The sequence below is a fragment of the Dipodomys merriami genome, unplaced genomic scaffold (assembly GCF_024711535.1).
Source record: "Dipodomys merriami isolate MVZ:Mamm:240054 unplaced genomic scaffold, mDipMer1.0.p SCAF_13, whole genome shotgun sequence".
NCBI classification, from domain to species: domain Eukaryota; kingdom Metazoa; phylum Chordata; class Mammalia; order Rodentia; family Heteromyidae; genus Dipodomys; species Dipodomys merriami.
In genome coordinates, this window is record NW_027202604.1 from 3,188,547 (window position 1) to 3,209,216 (window position 20,670).

At 37.9% G+C, this 20,670-nt stretch overlaps 1 protein-coding gene across 2 annotated transcripts in view; it reads right to left on the reverse strand.

The window, feature by feature from the left end:
• Cacna2d3 (calcium voltage-gated channel auxiliary subunit alpha2delta 3) overlaps nucleotides 1-20,670 on the reverse strand; it is a 940,778-nt gene that overhangs the window by 473,492 nt on the left and 446,616 nt on the right. For both annotated transcript variants that reach the window (XM_070018501.1, XM_070018499.1), the window contains exon 9: nucleotides 8,305-8,379. In XM_070018501.1, coding sequence (XP_069874602.1) covers nucleotides 8,305-8,379 — 75 coding nt within the window. The remainder of the gene's footprint in view (nucleotides 1-8,304; nucleotides 8,380-20,670) is intronic.

Consider the following 20,670-nt stretch of genomic DNA (forward strand, 5'->3'; position numbering starts at 1 on the left):
AAAAGAAATGCAAATCAAAACAACATTGAGATATCACCTCACTCCAGTTAGAACGGCAAAAATCAAGAACTCTAACAATAGATGCTGGAGGGGATGTGGACAGAAAGGAACCTTACTTCATTGTTGGTGGGAATGTAAACTTGTTCAACCACTTTGGAAAGCAGTATGGAGGTTCCTCAAAAGACTTCACATAGAGCTCCCCTATGATCCAGCAATCCCACTTTTGGGCATTTACCCAAATGTTTACAAACAAGACCACACTAAAGCTACCAGCACAACTATGTTTATTGCAGCATTATTTACCATAGCTAAGATATGGAACCAACCCAGATGCCCCTCAGCAGATGAATGGATCAAGAAAATGTGGTATATATACACAATGGAATTCTATGCCTCCATCAGAAAGAATGACATTGCCCCATTTGTTAGGAAATGGAAAAACTTGGAAAAAATTATATTAAGTGAAGTAAGCCAGACCCAAAGAAACATAGGTCCCATGGTTTCCCTTATTTACAATATCTAGTATATGAATGAGTCAAGCGGAAAAGGTCAGATAATGTGATGTCAGGAAAATGAACCCTTAGATATGTATTTTAATGTTTTTTTCTTTCATGCATGTATTTCTAACGCATTTATAAGATTATCTCTTTGTTGCTTTGTATGTCCCTCCCCCACAGTATAACCCCTGCTTTCACTATATTTGATGTCAGTATAACTTGTGGAGGAGATGGGGAAAAACCAGTTGTTTAAGGATACAGGTGGACCTGTTGCAACAATGAGAAGTACAAGTTGTCATGTCCAAAACGAGCTTTACAGCGTCGGTGCGGGGGGCGGGGGGGGGGGGGGGGAAGGGGGGAAAGGAGAAGGATTGGGATTCGGGGGGAGGGGTAGGCTGGGAAGGGATGTGAAGGGTAAACAAAGGAGGAGGTTGCAATGCTTGGTAAGAAATGTACGCATTATCCTGCCCATGTAATTGTAACCCCTCTGTACAGTATGTTCACAAATAAAATTAAATTAAATTAAAAAAAAAGAGATAACAAATGGAAGGACACACAGTCACAAATTGTGGAGCGAATTTTCCCACACCTTGACTACAGCTTATTTCTACTCCGAGCAGAGGGATAAGCAAAGCTATTCCTCAATCCCTACTACTGGGGTCTTTCAGATAATAGCCTTTAAAATTTAATCCGAATATTTCACTGTGCAGTATTTAAATCAAAAAGGCCAAATAAAAACGTACCTTTAACTCCTAAAAAAAAAAGTTTTATTGTGAAAATACCATGCAGAGGGGTTACAATTACATGGGCAAGGTAATGAGTACATTTCTTATCAAGCATTGTTGCCCCAAATTTTCTTTTCTTAGTGATTTTGGTATCAGTCCTATTTTTCTAGGCATAGATTCTAAAGACATTTTACTTCAGAGTATCATGCTATACATTTTTCATCTAAGTCTTTGATCTGTTTGAGTTGAATTTTGTTTAAGTTGTAAGGCCTATTAGGTTGAAGTTAATTTTTTATTTTGTTTCTGTTTTTTATGTTGCAAAGCATTACCTCTCCTTAGTTGAATTGATTTTGTATCTCTGTCAAAAAATCAGTTGGACTTGACTGTGTGAGTGTTCTATCTCTATTCTCTATTTTATTTTACTGATTTACAGTTCAGCACTAGCGTCATACTCCCTTGACTACTGTTACTACATTGGATAGCACTAGGTAGTCTAATTATTTTTACTTTATTCTTCTTTTGTAATTTTTTATTATTGTAGAGCCTGAGTCTTTCTATGTAAATTATAGAACAGTAGTGTTGTCTATTCTATAGACATTTCTATAGAAACTTCCAGGATTTTGACCTCATTAATCCTCAGGTGACCTTAAACTGACATCTTTACAATGCTGTCTTCCAATCCATGAACATAGTAATTCTTTCCATTTATTTAGATCTTCTTGATTTAAAAAAAATAGCAATGTGCAATTTTCAACACACAGAGCCTATACATGTTTATTTATTTAGAGGAGTTGTAAATGGTACTCTGTTTTTAATTTTGGGTTATGTTTGTTACTAGTACAAGTTGACTTTCCCAAATTCAAAAATCAGAACCATGAAATGCTACATAATTAGAACCCTTCTGGAAGTCTGATTTTGGAGCATTTAAGATTTCAGGCCTTTAGCTTAAAGATGATTAGCCAATAAGTTATACAAATATTCTAAAATCCAAAAACCTCCAAGACCTGAAATACTTCTGGACCCAAGCATTTCTTAAAAGGGATACTCAACTTACATATAGAAGTATGAGTATATTTTATGTTGATCTTGTATATGATGTCTTCCTGTGCTCATTTATCAGTTCTAGGGATAGAAGATTTATAATTTTCAGTCAGGTTGATGTTAGTTATAGGTTATAATAGACAGTTCTCATAAATTGAAGAATTATTATCTATATGTAGTTTGCTGAAGTTTTTTTTTAAAATCATGAATACATGTTACTAAAGAAGTACCAGTTTTAGCCAGGTGCTTGGTGGCTCACGCCAGTAATCCTAGCTACCCAGGAGGCTGAGATCTGAGGATCACAATGCAAAGCCAGCCCAGGCAGGAAAGTTCATGAGACTATTATCTCCAATAAATCACTAGAAAACCAGAAGTGGTGCTGTGGCTCAAGTGGTAGAGCATTCTCCTTCAGCTGAAGAGCACAGGGACAGTACCCAAGCCCAGAGATCAAGCCCATGACTCCAGAAAAAAAAAAAAAAAAAAAGACTTACCAACTTTATTGATTCTTTTTTTTTTTTTTTTTGAGAAGCCAACTTTTGGTATCACTTATTTTTCTCTGGTTTTCTACCTGAATTTAACTGATTTCTGGTTTTGTTTCCTTTATTTTCTAATTTCTTGGGGGTAGAAACAGATTATTAATTTGGTAAACTTTATTTGAGGAGCAACTAAAGTTTGAACTCAAGGTCTTGTTCTGCCAAGTAATTACTCAACCACTTGAGTCATGCCCCTAGAATTTTTGCTTTATATTTAAAATAGGGTCTTGTGTTTATGTCTGGTCCAGTCTGAACTTTGACCCTCCTATTTATACTTCCCATGAAGGTGGGATGGCAGGAAAATTCCACAATGCCCAGCTTTTATTGGTTGAGATGGAGGCTTATCACTTTTTGCACAAGCTGATCTGAAGACTCAATTTCCCAGATATCTGCCTCTGGAGTATCTAGAATTCCAGGCAGGAGCCACCACCTCTAACTATAAAGCCTTGTTCTTTTAATGTAATCATTTAATACTATATCTTCCTCAATGCTACTATAGTTTTGTCCAAAGTATTTTGATGTGTTGTTTTATTGTTCTCATTGAGTTGTGTACCTCATAAACTTCCTTTTTTTATTTTTATTTTTATTTTTTATTGTAAAGATACTATACAGAGGGTTACAGTTACAGGAGTAAGGTAATGAGTACACTTCCTATTGAGCATTGTTACCCCCTCCATTGTTTTCCTCCTACCATCCCCTCCCTCCCTACCTTCCCCGAGATAAACTTCCTTTTAAAATTCCACTTTAACACATGGGTTACTTAGTGTATTTCTTCAATTTGTATGTATTTAGAGGTTTTAATGCAGTTTCTGCTATTGATTAATAAGTTCATTCTTTTACCATCAGAAAAGATACCGAGTGTGATTTCAGATCTTTAAAATTCTTGAGGTTTTATGCTATAATCTAGCATATGCTATGTTGGTTAAATTTCCATGGGTGCTTGAAAAGAATGTGCGTTCTGCTGCTGTTGGAAAGTCTTATAAACATGTGAGTTACATCTTATGGGTTGGAAGTGTTGTTCAGTTCTTCCATATACTAGATTATACTAGATTTTTAATCTAGTAGTCTACCAATTTCTGACTACGGAATTCATGTGATCAACTCTGATTGTTCATTTATGGCTTTCTAGCCTCAATTCTAAGTTATTCATGTGTTATGAAGCTATATATTTTAATCCAAACATGTTTCGGTTTGTTGTATTCTGTGAGTACATCAATCTTACCATTAACCTTGTTTGTCCTTTGCTGATTTTTTTGCTCTAAAATATTTTAATATTATTATACTTACTCTCCTTTAAAAATCAATGTTTATATGGTATTTCTTCATGTTTTTACCTTCAAACACACCTATGTTGTTTTGGTTTCAGATGTGTTTTCTTGTCTTTTCTTTTAGTCAAGCAATCTGTGTCTTTTAGTTGGGTTAGATCATTCACATTTAAGACAATTAATAATGTATCACGGCTTAAGTTTGTTCATTTTCCCTGTTAATCCTGTTTTCTTAAGTCCTATATTTCTCTTTTACCTTCCTATGTTATCCTTTAAGTATACCTCTTTACATTGTTTTTATAGTGTTTATTCTAGGTTATTACAATATAAAAATATGCCATTTGTCATAGTACTATAGTGGCATTTACTACTACATGTAGAAACCTTAGTTCCATTTTGGTCCCTTTATAGCTTTTAAAATACAATTTTCTTGGGCTGGGAATGTGACTCAGTGGTAGAGTGCTTTTCCAGCATGTATGAAGCCCCAGATTTGATTTCTCACTACCACATAAACAGAAAAAAAGCATGAAGTGGCTCAAGTGGTAGAACACTATCCTTGACCCAAAGAAGCTCAGAGACAGTACCCAGACCCTGATTTCAAGGCCCATGACAGCAAAACAAAAAACAAAAACACAAAAATACCTATCTTTATTTCCTCAACAAAGATGAGGCATCATATCAAATGACATTACAATTTTTGCTTTAGATGTCAAATATGAGTTAAGAATCTGAGAATGAGGATATACTATTATATTTACCCTTCCAAAGAAGTTCCAAGTCTTCATCTTGTTTTCCTTTCTATTAAGTATTTACTATAACATTGCTTAAGGGTAGGTTTTTAGTCAACTAACATAGTTTTCCTTTATTTGAAAATGCCTTTAATTTTCCTTCATTCCTGAAGAATATTTCACTGGATACAGAATCCTGGGCTGATAATTCCTTTTTCTTAGTACTTGAAAAATGCTTTTATATCCTTTTGGTCTTCATAATTTCTTATGAGAAATCTGCCATTCAAACTGCTGTTTCATATAAGCAATATGTCCTTTCTTTATGGCAGCTTTTACAACAGTTTATACTATATTTATAATGTAGCTCCAAATGAATTTACTTGGATTTATCCTACTTGGAGTTTGTTCAACCTCTTGAATATGTATGTGTATGCCTTCACCAATTCGGGAGTTATGTCAATATATCTTTAAATACTTAGGCCCGTTCCTTCTCTCCTCTCATGGAACTTTCATATCATGAATGCTAGCTCTTCTGTTATTGGCTCACATGACTGTTCATCCTGTCACAGTTCATTGTCCCTCTGTTGTTTAGATTAGGTAATTTCCATTGATCTCTCCTAAAGTCTATTGACTGTCATCTTCACGCTACTACTGAGCTGATCCAGTGAGCTTGTCATTTTGGTCACCATACTTTTCAGTTCTATAATATCATGTTGCCCCTATTTTATTATTTATGTTTTGTATAAGACAATTCCTATTTTTTGTTGAAGCAATTTTACAATCCCAACAATGGAATCTTGTCAGTATAGGCTATTTAGTTGTCTTTTTGCATTTTTATATTGTATTCTGGGCATTACTAATTTTATGTTATGGGAATCTTGTCCTATTTAATCTTTTTTTCTTAGCAGTCATTTCTACTTAAGTATAGCACAAAAACAAAGTAGGTTTAAGTGGGACAATGTATCCCATTTCTTCTTACTTTTTTGGTGTGTGTGCCAGTCCTAGGACTTGAACTAAGGGTCTGGGTGCTGCCATGAGCTTTTAAACTCAAAGCTAGTGCTCTACCACTTGAGCCACAGCTCCACTTCTGGCTCTTTGCATCTTGTATATACATTTTTCTTGTTTTGGGAGGGGAAGGACAATAACAAAATGCTGAAACAAGGATATAGGTTGATCCATTGTAACACTATGTTGAAACTGAACTTTACAACTTTGTGGGGGGAGGGAGGAGTTGGGGAGGTGGGGAGGGAAGGGATGGTAGGGGAAAAACAAATGAGGGAGGTAACAATGCTCCATAGGAAATGTACTCATTACCTTACTCATGTAACTGTAACCCCTCTGTACAGTATCTTTACAATAAAAAAAATATTTCTTTTTTTTAAATTGTGAAAATACTGTATACAATTACATGGGCAAGATAATGAGTACATTTCTTATCAAGCATTGTTGCCTCCTCCTTTGTTTCCCCTTCCCTTCCCTTCCCATCTCCCACCCCACTCCCACCCCTCTTCCCCCCTGCCAAAGTTGTAAAGTTCGTTTTTCGACATAAAGACCTGTACATCTCATTGTTGCAATGGATCCACCTATATCCCTATTTAAACGATTTGATTTTTCCCTTCCCCTCCACAAATTATACCAACATCAAATACATTGAAAGCAGGGGTTACACCATGGGGGAGGGACATACAAAGCAACAAAGAAATCATCTTATAAATATGTTAGAAACAATCGCATGAAAGAAAAAACATTTGAATACTTATTGTAAGGTCTGCTCCTGGATGGCTAGCAGCAAAGTCTCCACCCAGTACCTGCGTTACCTAGGCAACTGGGATACCTGGAAGAAGTCACATCTGCATCCTCTGAGGTCACATCTGAATTTGATGTGGCCACACCTTTCTCTGCCATACCCTAGATAAGACCTAGCCCAGGCCCAGATGCCCTCTCTCTGCTCTTTTCTAGCTCTTTCTCAGCTCTTTCCTTCTCTTCTCTTTCCTAGCTCCCTTCTCTTTCCTAGCTCTCTCTTTCCCACCTTTCCCAGACGCTCTCTTTTCTAGCTCTTTTCTCCCTTTTCTAGCTCTTTTCTCTCTCTTTCCCATCTCTCTCTCTTTCCCATCTCTCTCTTTCCCAGCTCTCCCAGCTCTCTTTCCCAGGCCTTTCCCCACCATGTGGAGGAAAAGATGGCCTGGTGCCAGCCGGAACGATGAATAAACCTACCCCTTACCTGAATATCACGTGCGTGCTGCTGTTCTTACTCGCTATCTCTTTTTAAAAACCTAACACTTATCTTGGAAAATAACCACAAATGAACACTTCTAAAATACATTTATTCTTTGAGTTACTATTTCTTGTTTCTTCCTCCTAAAATTGAAACTTGTCGTAGTGTTTAACTCATCCTTCAATTGAAGCTCAGATATTCATTCTTACAGGATGCAGCTGGAATGAATTTCTCCCAATATTCTTTTTTCCCTCTGTCAAGAGTAACCCAAATCAAGAGCTTCTTCAACCTGCCACTACCGTAGTACAATACTAATCCTCATTTGGCCAGGGATTCCCAGGAGCACATACCCAATGCCCCAAAGAAGTGCAATTAAGTCATTTCCCTTAGCATATACAGGGTCTCATGGTGAGTCTGTTCTCCAGAGAAAGAAAAGTTCTATGTGACAGGTCTGGTCAAACAACATGGTAATGTCATCCCATATGAGGTGGGCAAGGGTTACAGCCATAGTATACCACCTGTCTAAACTACTCATTGGCTACAAATGTGGAATAGTAGAGTCATAGTAGCTAATTTTTTATATTTAGTGTTGCCCAAAGAGAAGCAGGATATATCTTCATAGAAGTCTACTTTAAGAATTTTCTTACAAATCAATTTTCATTGTTGCATGGTACTTCCGACATGCTGACACTATAATAAAATAAGGATGTCCCTTAAAAAAACTAAAACAATAACAACAAAAAAGAATTTCCTTAGAAAGCTTGGAGAAACTGCAGTCCCAGTTCTTATGACTCTCCTTTAGCAGATCTTTCTTTTATTTCACATTATTTAATATACAGTCAGTTCTTGGAATATTGATGACAAAATAAGCAGACCAACCCTCTCTTTCTGTATCTTACCTTCTGATAGAGACAAGTTATTCCAAAAGCTACCCCAGGGATAATTTAATCAGTTATAACAAGTGCAATAAAAGAAACTGAAAAATCTGATATTCTTTGAAGTCTCAGCTAGAATTATATTTCTTCAATGGTATCAACAGAGGTATTAGGTACACATACGAATGCTCAAGGAAAGAAGGAATAAATCAATGCAGTTGATTCAGAACTATCAAGAATCTTTTAAAAAGGTAATTACTGGGGTATCATGATTTTATCTGTGCTTCCATACCCTAGAGCTACAAAGGACACAAGGAATGTACAGCACATTTGATGAGATTTAATGAATTGAGGTATATCTATTATAATACAGTCTTGAGGGAGATAGGGTTTCCATGTCCATGATAGTGTCACCCAGCTCATACCTCCTTGTTTGTCCGGTCAGCTTGCACCAATGTCCCATTCAGGCAAGGCTCCACATAGTGAAGTTCTTCATTATACTGCAAAGGAAAAACATAAATGAGAAAACATTTAAGCAAAGACACAAAAGGTACTTGTTAGCAATTGAAGGTACACAAATACATAAAATATAAGTATAATTACAAGTTTAATTTAGTCACATGACATTTACCCATGGATCCCCCTCAGACAATTGTAATTAAGTACCAAATTTGATTTGTACAGACAATTGTAATTAAGTACCAAAGTATCTTATTTGAGGAGGAAACTTCTAGTGCACATGCACTAGAGGATGGCAGGTCTCAAGATGCACACTACTAGCTGACCACCTTTCATCGGTAGCTATTCAGAAAACAGCCTTGCCATTTTCCTGAGCATAGCTGACAGCCCATGAAGTAGGTAGCATCTGATGTGTATTCCAGATGTAACTAAATACAGCTCCAAATCTTTTTGGGACACATTGTATGAGCCACACATAAGAGGGGACAAAATTGAGAAATGGAGAGGTCTTGGTATTTTCCCATCAGTCTAAAATGATATGGGGTGTGGTTATGCACTGTTCATGAACAGGGAATGGATGCCACCTACCTTGCCGTGCCCAATGCCTGTCTTATCATCACTTTTGATTCCTGACTACCCAGAATATGATTCTATCTTTTTTCAAAGCTCACAACCAGGAAGAAAATGTGTGAGAGTTCATATCTTCATTGCTCTCTTTTTTTTATTTCTCTCATCAAGCTTGATTATACTGTACGTCTGTCTTTCCAAAACACAAAGTTGTTCTTCTCACTTCTTGCATACACCATTCACAGCTTCTTAGTCCTATGTTGAGCCATCTCAGGGCTTGCTAGGAGTTCAGCCCCCAGCACTGGTGACTACTCCAGTACCTCTACTCATTTGTTTTTCCCCGAAATGTGTTCTGTCCAGACCTAATTTCCCTCCAATTTCTGACATGTCCCATCTTTTCTTCAGACCTTCCCCACTAGGCCATCTGCCTAGAGCCCTGGTTCTGATCTTTCCACTCTGCCTCCTGACCAATGCTCAAGGTCACCTCATTCCTACCTCCACTACAAAGAAGCTTTTGGTGCAAGGTAGCCACTGGGTTAGGATGCTCTCCTGTAAACTAAAATTTAAATTCTACTTTACTATTGCCTAGATTACCAGTTTTTACCATCTACAACTGGTTCCCTGTGGATTCCACAGTGAATGATCCTAGATCATTTTCCAATGAAACCATCACAATTGGCCAAAAGAGCCTAGAACACTGGTGGAAAGAAACCAGAGTTATCTCTTACGTTCACTTTTGGATGAAAACTGGATAAGGAGTTTGGTCTCTAAGATTATTGTCACCAAGGACTGAAGAAGGGTTAAGAACAGGGGAGTAACAAAAATAAAAACTGAGTTTGGGACAATCACCCCACAAAACAAACCTGAAGATGCTATAATAGTGATGGAGGTGCATAAGAAATCATGCATACAGTACTTCCAAAGTGAGTAGGATACAGATGGCATCACTGTTACTAATCAGTTTTTGCTGAATATTTACTATATCTAGGTACAATCTAAACTTTATTTGCATGCGAGTTCAGCCTCATATGATAGGTCCTTCTAATCACTTATCCTTTATACTGAAACAGTGATGATCAAGTTGTTCAAAGACACCAAGGAGTAAGTAAGAGGTGAAATCCAGGCTTATATATAGGCAATCTGAGATGACATCTACTCACCAAAATCTCTAATATCTCCTCTCCAACAACTGAGCTTTCCTATTTCTTCATTTGGCTTTTCCCTCTTCTTTAATCTTTCTAGTCATACAGAACCATATGAAATTTTTTATTGAATTCTTAGAGATTAAATATCTTCTGATGAATCAAAAAGGAAAAGTATTACATATGCTATTCCAAAGTTAACCAACAAGAAATGGGAGTATGTCGAAATAATAAGGGTCATATATGACAGACCAACAGCCACCATCATACTACACAGTGAAAAACTAAAGCTATTTCCTCTAAAATCAAGAACGAGGCAAGAATATCCTCTCTCTCCACTCCTTTTCAATATAATTCTGGAACTCATAGCCAGAGCAATTAGGTAAGAGTAAAACACAAAATAAATACATATAAGGGAAGAAGTTAAACTGTCCTTATTTGCAGATGGCATGATTTTATATCTAAAGGATAAGAGTGACTCCATCCCTAAGATCCTAGAGCTGCTCAACAACTGTGGCACAGTAGCAGGATAGTGATTCAGTGGTAGAACGCTTGCCTTGCATGTATGAGGCCCTGAGTTCGATTCCTCAGCACCACATAAGAAAAAAGAAAAAAGCTGGAAATGGCACTGTGGCTCAAGCAGTAGAGCGCTAGCCTTGAGCTAAAGAGCTGAGGGACAGCGCTCAGGCCCAGAGTTCAGGCCCCATGACTGGACCCAAAAAAAATTTAAAAAAAAAACCACAAAAATCAGTAGCCACTCTGTATACCAGTAATGTACAAGCAGGGAGTGAAATCAAGAAAACAATTCCTTTTGCAATAACTTCAAAAAATTAAGAATAATTTTTTAATTTTTATTTTTTATTGTGAAAAAATTAAGAATAAACTTAACCAAGAAAGCAAAAGACCTCTGTAGTGAAAATTAAAACTCTGAAGAAAGAAATTGAAGACAAATCAGGAAATGGAAAAAACTCCCATGTTCATGAATAGATAAAGTTGATATTGCGAAAATAGCCATAATACCAAAGTTGACCTACAAAATTTTGCACAATAGCCATCAAAATTCCAGTAACATTCTTTGCTAAGATAGAGAAAACAATCTCAAAATTCATATGTAACAATAAAAGAATTCAACTAGCAAAAGAAAATTTAGGCCAACCCCACCCCACTCCCTGCCCCAAATAAACTAAAACAATGCTGGTGGTATCACAATCCCAGACTTCAAGCTCTACTACAGAGTATAATAACAACAACAGCTTGGTACTGGTATAAAACCGGACCAAAGATAAATGGAACAGACTAGAAGACCCAGAAATAAAACCATGTACTTATAGTTATCTGATATTTGGCCAGGGAGCCAAAAATATACAGTAAAAACAGCATCTTCAATAATTGGTTTGGGAAAAGTGGGCATCCATATGTAGAACACTAAAAGTGGATGCCTGCTTATCATCATGTATTAACATCAACTCAAAGTGGATCAAAGACCTCAATGTCAGAACTGAAACTTTGAAATTAGTGAAAGAAGGAATAAGAGAAACATTAGAATTTAGAAGCACAGGCAGAAACGCATTGAAAAGAGTTCCAGCAGATAGGAGAGAGACTTAAAAAATAGGATTACATCAAAATAAAACGTTTCGGCACAGTAACACATGAAGGCTGAACAACACACTGTTGAATCACCAGTGGGTCATGGAAGAGATTAGAAAGGAAATTCAAATGTCCATGATATTCAACAAAAATGAGCACACAAATTACCATCTCCTCTGGGACACAGCAAAGTCAGTACTCAGAGGCAAGTTTATAGCTCTGAGTTCCTACATCAACAAATTGGAGAGATCTGAAACCAACAATTTAATGAGACATCTGAACCTCCTTGAAAAAGAGCAGCAAGATAAACCCCAATCCTGTAGATGGAAAGATACAATTAAAATTAAATCAGAAGTAAACGAATTAGAATCCAAAAAATCATAGGAAGAATCAACAAAACAAAGAGTTGGTTCTTCAAAAAAATTAACAAAATTGACAGACCCTTAGCAAATCTTATCAGTAAAAGAAGAGAACACACCCAAACAAACAAACAGCGATGAGAATGGAAACGTCACCACAGAAACAACCAAGATTCAGAACATTATAAGGGAATACTTCTCAAAACTTTATGCTAATAAGTTTGAGAACCTGGAAGAAATAGAACTTTCCTAGCAAATATCTACATGCCAAAACTAAACAAAGATGAGTTCAACCAACTTAACAAGCCCATATCAAGCACTGAAATAGAAACAGCAATAAGAGACTTCCCAACTAAGAAAAGCCCAGGACCAGATGGATTTGCAGTGGAATTCTACAAGGCCTTCCAAGCAGAGCTTACACCCATACTCCTCCAACTCTTCAATGAAACTGAAAGAGAAGTTCACCACTGAACTCATTCTATGAAGCTATCATAACACTCATCCCCAAACCAGGCAGAGACCCATCAAAGAAAGAGAACTATAGACCCATTTCTTTGATGAACAAAACTTCTCAACAAAATAGGGATACAGGTGGACCCATAGCAACAATGAGATGTACAAATAGTTACGTCCAAAAACAAACTTTACAACTTTGGCAGGGGGGGAGGAGCCCGGGAGATAGGAAGGGATGGGAAGGGGAAACAAAGGAGGAGGCAACAATGCTTGATAAGAAATGTACTCATTGTCTTGCCCATGTAATTGTAACCCCTCTGTATGGTATTTTCACAATAAAAAATGCCTGAAAAAAAATCTTGGCCAGTCGACTTCAACAATTCATCCAAAAAATCATGCACCATGACCAACCAGGATTCATTTCAGGGATGCAAAGCTGGTTCAATATATGCAAGCCAATTAATATAATTCATCACATCAACAGGAGCAAGGATAAGAACCACATGGTTATCTCAATAGATGCAGAAAAATAAGATCCAACACCCCTTTGTGATAAAGGCTCTGGAAAAACTAGGAATCCATGGAACATTCCTCAACACAATAAAGGCTGTATATGACAAACCTACAGCCAGCATTGTACTTAATGGTGAAAAACTAAAGCCATTTCCTCTTAACTCAGGAATGAGACAAGGATGTCCACTCTCTCCACCTCTCTTCAATCTAGTATTAGAATGCCTAGTTACAGCAATAAGACAAGATGCAAACATAAAGGGGATCCAAATAGGGAAAGAAGAAGTAAAACTCTCCATCTTTGCAGATGACATGATCTTGTATTTAAAGAATGCTGCAGACTCCACTCCCAAATTACTCAAGCTGATTCAAAACTTTGGAAAAGTAGCAGGGTATAAAATTAACCCTCAAAAATCAATGGCTTTTCTGTATGCCAACAATGAGAAAAGTGTGGCTGAAATTAGGAAAGCAACCCCATTCATAATAACCCCACAAAAAATAAAATACCTAGGAATTAACTTAACTAAAGAAGTGAAGGACCTCTATGGTTAATTACTTGTAGAAAACTAAAGCTAGATCCTTATATATCACCCTGCACCAGAGTCAACTCCAAATGGATCAAAGACCTCAGAGTCAAAGAAGACACCCTGAAAACATAGGATAGAATAGGAGAAACCCTAGGGTTCCTTGGCACAGGCCAAAATTTTCTTAAAAGAGACCCAGAAACACAACAAATCAAAGAAAGGTTGGACAAATGGGATTGCATGAAATTGCAGAGATTTTGCATGGAAAAGGACATAGCTAGCAAGATCAATAGAAAGCCCAGGATTGGGCTAGCCATAAAATGGACAAGGGTTCTCATATCTAAAATATACCTGGAACTGAAAAAATTAAATCCCCCAACAACAACTCCTCAAAGAAACAACTGCCCAATAAGTAAGTGGGCTAAAGACTTAAAGAGAAACTTCTCTGAAGAGGAAAGAAGGGTGGCCAATAGACACTTGAAGAAATGTTCAACCTCCCTAGCCATAAAAGAAATGGAAATCAAAACAACACTGAGATACTACCTCATCCCAGTTAGAATGGCTATAATCAAGAACTCTAATAACAACAGATGCTGGAGGGGATGTAGACAGACAGCAATCCTACTGCATTGTCGGTGGGAGTGTAAACTTGTTCAACCACTTTGGAAAGTAGTATGGAGGTTCCTCAAAAGATTCCACATAGAGCTCCCCTATTACCCAACAATCCCACATTTGTGCATTTACCCAAATGATCAGAAATAATTGGTCTTGTTTATTGCAGCATTATTTACCATAGCTAAGATATGGAACCAACCCAGATGCCCCTCAGTAGATGAATGGATCAAGAAAATGTGGTATATATACACAATGGAATTCTATGCCTCCATCAGAAAGAATGGCATTGCCCCATTTGTTCGGAAGTGGAAAGACTTGAAAAAAATTATATTAAGTGAAGTAGGCCAGGCCCAAAGAAACATATTCCCATGGTTTCCCTTATTTGCAATAAGTAGTATATGTCTGAGACAAGCAGAAAAGGTCAGTAAGTTGATGTTAGGTGAAATGAACCCCAAGATACGGACTCAAATTATTTTTCCTTTTTGCTATTGCTTCTAACATATTTAAAAGGTGATTTTTTTGTTGGTTTGAATGTCCCTCCCCCATGGTATAGCCCCTATTTTCACTGTATTTGATGTTGGTATACTTTGTGGAGAGGAAGAGAAAAACACAATTTGTTTAAATAGGGATACAGGTGGAACCAAAGCAACAATGCGATATACAAGACATTATGTCAAAAAACGAACTTTACAACTTTGGTGGGGGAGTGGGAGGAGATGGGAAGGCAGGGATGGTAAGGGGAAACAAAGGAGGAGGCAACAATGCTTGATAAGAAATGTATTCATTACCTTGCTCATGTAATTGTAATCCGTCTGTATGGTATTTTCACAATAAAAAACTTATTAAAAATGTTGCTTTGTATGTCCCTCCCCCACGGTATAACCCCTGCTTTCACTGTATTTGATGTTGGTATAATTTGTGGAGGGGAAGGGAAAAAAAAATCATTTAAATAGGGATACAGGTGGACCCATTGCAACAATGAGATGTACAAGTCATTACGTTGAAAAATGAACTTTACAACTTTGGTGGGGGGCGGGCGGCGGATCGGGTGGGGGGGTGGAGGGAGTATGGGAAGGGATGGGAAGTGGAAACAAAGAGGAGCCAACAATGCTTGATAAGAAATGTACTCGTTATCTTGCCCATGTAATTGTAACTCCTCGGTATGGTATTTTCACAATAAAAAAGATACTGCAAGTAAAAATGTTTCTACACAACAAACGACATAGTTACTGAAATAGAAAGCCAGCCAATAGACTAGGAGAAAATCTTAACCAGCAATATATCCAACAAAGGCTTAATATCTAAAATATACAAAAAGCTCAAGAAATGAATCCCTCCCCAAACAAATAAACCAAGCACTAAGTGGGCAAAGAAGCTAAAGAGATACTTCTCAGAATAAGAAGCAAAACTGATTAAAAACATACATGAGGAAATGTTCAACATCCTTGACCATAAAGGTAATGCGTATCAAAACAAATTTGAGATTCCATTTCCAGTTAGATTTGTCAACATGGAGAATTTGAACAACAATAAATATTGGGAATGTGTGGTAAATGGAACCCTATTGCACTATTGGTGGGAATGAAAACTAGTACCACTACTCTGGAAGGAGGTTTAGAGGCTCTTCAAAAATCTAAACATATGATCCAGCCATACCACTCTTGAGCCTCTATCCAGATTAGTATCTACAAGTCAGGATACAGTAAAGACACTTGCACATCCATGTTCATTGCTGCACTGTTCACAACTGCTAAGTTAAAGAAACAACTCAGATGCCCTATAATATATGAGTGGATCAAGAAAATGTGGTACTTACACACAATAGAATTTTAATCATTCATTAGAAAAAACTAGCAGTATGTCTTTTTTAGTGAAATAGATTAACCTAGAACAAATTATGTTAAGTGAGGTAAGCCACATTTCCTCTTACATGGAAATAGAGCTAAAATACACTGGGGTATGATAAACAGGGCTCTAGTCATTCAAATGCAAACATTATGACTAAAGGAAGATACTCTTGGGGGAGGAACCCAAAGGCATAATGCATCTGAACAGTTAAAATACTATCTATTGAAATAAATTCCAGGAAATGGAAGCATGGGTTATTTCTGTTGGTAGGGGTAGTGCTATTTTTGCTTTTTAGGTTTGTTTGCTTCCTTTGTTCTTCTTTTCTGTCTTGTAGGGGGTCAAGGGTGTGCAGAAATGGAAGAAGGAGTAAATGCAGGCATGGTACAAAGTAGATACCGTATGGAAAATGAACTATGCAACTCTTAGTCAGGGACAGGAGTAGGTAACTAGGGAAAAATGAAGGAAGGGGTGATATTGTCCAAAAAAGAAATGTACTCATTACTTGACTTATGAAACAGTAACCCCTCTGTATAACCCCTCAATACTAACAATAAAATTATATATTTTTTAAAAGGTGAAAATGAGAGTGCAAATTTGTTCCACAAATAGAATGTCACCTCAAGATCCAAGATGCATATATATTATTCAATATGAAACAGTATTTTACCAAAATCTTATCCACATTGAAAAGACCCTGGGAGTTACTAAGGAAACTGTCATTTCCCTTTCCTGCACCTTCTTGGCTGATGGGTCATTTGGGTTGATCTTAGGCCATTTCCCACAGCCTGTTACACAATCATAATCAGTCTCCGCCAGTTCCCCTTTGCTTGATAATTGTTTTCACAGCTTATCTTGCAGAGAGAGGTAGTCAGTGGTCAGGCAACCCATCTTGAGCCAGTAAGACACAAGAAGAAGTTTTCTGGCAGTTTCAAGCATTTTTTGCCATTGAAAGAAAACTCTTTATTACATATGATACTTATTTCTTCCTTGGGATGCTAATGTGGGGTTTCAGTGGCCATTATTGTACACAGGAGACAGCAGAGAAAAAATGGAAGATTAAGAAGAAGGAGTAGCATAAGGTCCTTGATGCCATCATAGAAGGCAGAATCTCGGACTATAGTTGCCTCTTCCAGACTCCTAGGAGATAGTTAGATGACTCTATGTGAAAGCTACCTTCATTCAGCTGACCAGTACCTTGCAGCCCTAAATTTCCTCCTTAGTTCCTATTTTGGTTTTACATCCTTATTCCTCCATTTTCCATGTCAAGTTTTTTTTTTATTTCACCAAAATTCTGCCCAATATATATTCTTGAAATTGACTCTTGTTGTATAAGTGGAGAATGGAATCAGGACTCATGCAGGGACTCATAGTATTGCCTTGGAGAAGTCATTAAACTGAGAGGATTCCAGATTCCTATGTGAATTCATCTTCAGTCTACTCCAGGAGGTCCCAGAGCGATCCAGTAAGGAAATGGATCTGAACGTGCTTTGCTGCTGCAGAAGCCTAACGTTTTAAGGGGTTGCAGAGGAGGAAGACCAAGAAGCTCGTGCCCCTCATCAGGGACATGCACATGTAGTAATAATTAGAACCAGGCTTACTGTCATTGTGTATGTATGGACCCAGTACAGGAATCTGCTCTTCTCAACCCCAGCCAGATTGTTAGTGGCATCATCCAAGTTTTCAGCTCACTAATTTCCCTTGACTGCGTCAGGATAGAGCTATGCTGAACAATCTGGTCTGTATCACTGAGGGAAGCGAGGACTGGCCATATGGGGAAGGGAGGGAGTGTGCACCCAGCATCTATACAAAGGAGGTCTGCCAGCTGTGCCTGCCCATTGCACTTGAGAGAATACCAAGGGTGCCCTGCACATAGACCTCCTTCTAGACCGCCTTGTCGTAGCTTTCTGTTCAATTATTTTTCAGCTGGTGAATTTTCGTGGATATCATCTAGATTTCTGTGAAAATAATGTCAGTTTCCAATTGAAGATGTGGTCCCCTCAAGCCTTAGAACAAGACAGCCTTACAAATAGTTTTTCTTTGTCCTTAGCCAAGCTGATTCAGCAGTCTAAGGAGGAAGAGAATGCAATGCTTAACATCACTGCTAGAGGCAGTGTCCTCTGCAATTTGAGTTTGTCTTTTCCCACCACCCTGGTGGAGAGGTGGGACCTGTCTTAGCTCTACAGAAGCATTCAACCTTCTCCCCTCCTGTCAAGGTGGGGAAATTCTTGGTCATGGATAGTGTCTCTTGGAAAGACAGGAGTGGAGCAAGCAGCCTTGGAGAAGGTGAAAACCAGCTGGCTAGTGCCATGCTGAGATGACAGAAAAGGAATTTACTACATCAAGGTGATATCACATCAGGACTTGTCACATAATTCCAAGACTTAATTACTACTAGCTTTCTGCTCCCCTCTTCCCTCCTCGTGGGTTTCTTCTGATTCACACAAGGGTGACACAGTAAATCTAGAGCAACTGACACAGACAGGACTGGGTTCCAGCACTGGTTCTATCATAGACTAGCTGGATGTCATGGCCAAGGCATCTCAGCTCTCTTGAGTTTCAGTTTCTGTGTTGGGGAAACTTGGGTTCTTATTGTCTCTGTCAATAGATTCACTATGAGAAAGAAATGAGCTTGTCAACATCAGCACAGAGTGGTACCTGTAAGGCCACTGCAAATGTATGCATATAGTACACAGGAAAGGAAGGAGGTGGATGTGTGATTGTGATTTGTATGAACAGAACAAGATCTGTAGATGACACACTGCAGAGAGGAAGGTGACGGTGTGGGACATGGCAAGTGACTACTCTTGGCAACAGAGGGCCATGTCATGGACTCCTCTGGAGGACACAGAAGTCACTTTTGTTAGACACAAGGTGCTATGGTGCTAGACATAAGAATGCTTAAATGTCCAAAACGAGGGGCCATAGCACCCTGTCCACTCCAGCGCACATGGGAGCTCTCTCAGGGTCCAAGATCTTGGGCAGGCAGAGAACCAGGACAGTGGAGCCAGCTGATGCCAAATTTCCTGCCCAGGAAGCATCTGCCACGGAATTCTTCATTCCTTTATTTGCTCACTGAATATTCACTAAGCACTCCCTCTCTCTGCTTACCCTCATCCTATGGGCTCCAGAAATAATGAACTTCTTCCTGAGGGGCAGGGTAGGGTTCACACAACCTGTATATAGCACTTACCTCATAAATTGTTAACCTTCTCTTCCTTCCTTCCCTGACATCTTCCTACATATGACTAATGGTCATTTATCTGCAACTGTCCATTTCACATCACTTCTTCCAAGAAACCATCACTGGGTATCTGGGTGCTTGCATGCCCTGTCCCTGTGCCTTCTTCCCTCCACCTCCCACCAAGCCCACAATGGCCACATTGCATTGTGATACCTGACTCTTAGTATCTTTCCCTCAGGGCAGTCAATCCTTCTACTAAGGCAGCCCCAGCACTTAACACTGAGCACTCAATAATATTTGTTGAATGAAGCAAGCAGAACAAAGAAACAAAAAGAATTCAAACTGTAGAGAAGACACTAATGGGAAAAACTAGGAACAAAGCCAGAAAAGAAAAGTTTGGCACAGACTCAAAAAATAAGATGAAAATCTCTATCCCTTTCAAAAACAGATAAATAAACAAAAAGTAGAGGAAGTAAGTGGGTATATTTTAGAGAATCCAAAGTTCCACACAAAAGACCATATTATTAAAATGCTGGCAGGCTCATGTAATGTAAGAAACTGATGTAAAATTGCTGGGACCCATTAAATATTTTATGGTTTTATTGGTGTACTTTTGATTAAATAACCTTTAGAATGAAAATGTGTAGGGATTAGGTAAGGAAGCAGATGAAGCCACAATATTTTCACCAAAACAAGGAATCCCAGGGATCTTTTGCATTACAAAAGCTTCTTATGTAATTTGAAACCAGACTGGACATAATTAGTAGTACAGAACAAATGAACAGTGAAAGAAAATACCATCCTCATACTTTTAATGCGGAATCCATTACTTTCAAAAGCAAATCCATGGCAGGCAAAGCACTAGAGAAACAGTTCTAAAGAAAATGCTGCAAATTAAAACCAGGGCACCAGGAAGCTCCGAGATGAGCCAGCAGAAGATGCTCTTCTCTGTTCCACACTGCACAAACATGGGCTGTGGGAGGCATTTTAAATTGACTTCACAATACCAACCCCGTTACTATTGTGTCCATGTAATGCATGGCTTACGCTTCTGTAAAATCATTTTCCAAGTCTCAGCATTGAACAAAATTAGCACCCTCATTTTTATGATAATATTGTTCATTTAATGCATGACTTGGAGTTAGACTTCAAAGAAAATCAGAAAAATATGCCTTTTCTCTTGTTAGAGACATCTCTCTTTATGCACCAGTGGTTTGACCTTAAATTTTAACTCTGACTGCATAAAACCACTCTCATATTTCACCTATTCTTCCATAATTCAATCAGTTAGCTCATTAATTTTAGATAGATGTAGCAATACCCTGCCCATCAAAACTAAACCAATTTTTAATATTATCCTTTTATATTTATTCTCCGGAAAGATCGGGATCAGAAGACTTTTGGTATAATATATGATGCACGTCACAATGAACTTAATAAAACATGTAAAACTGACAAAAGTAGCCACGGGAAGTCTTTTCCAACTATTTAAATCCCCCTCCTATTCTCTATTATGATAATGAAAATCAAATGAAAATGACAAATT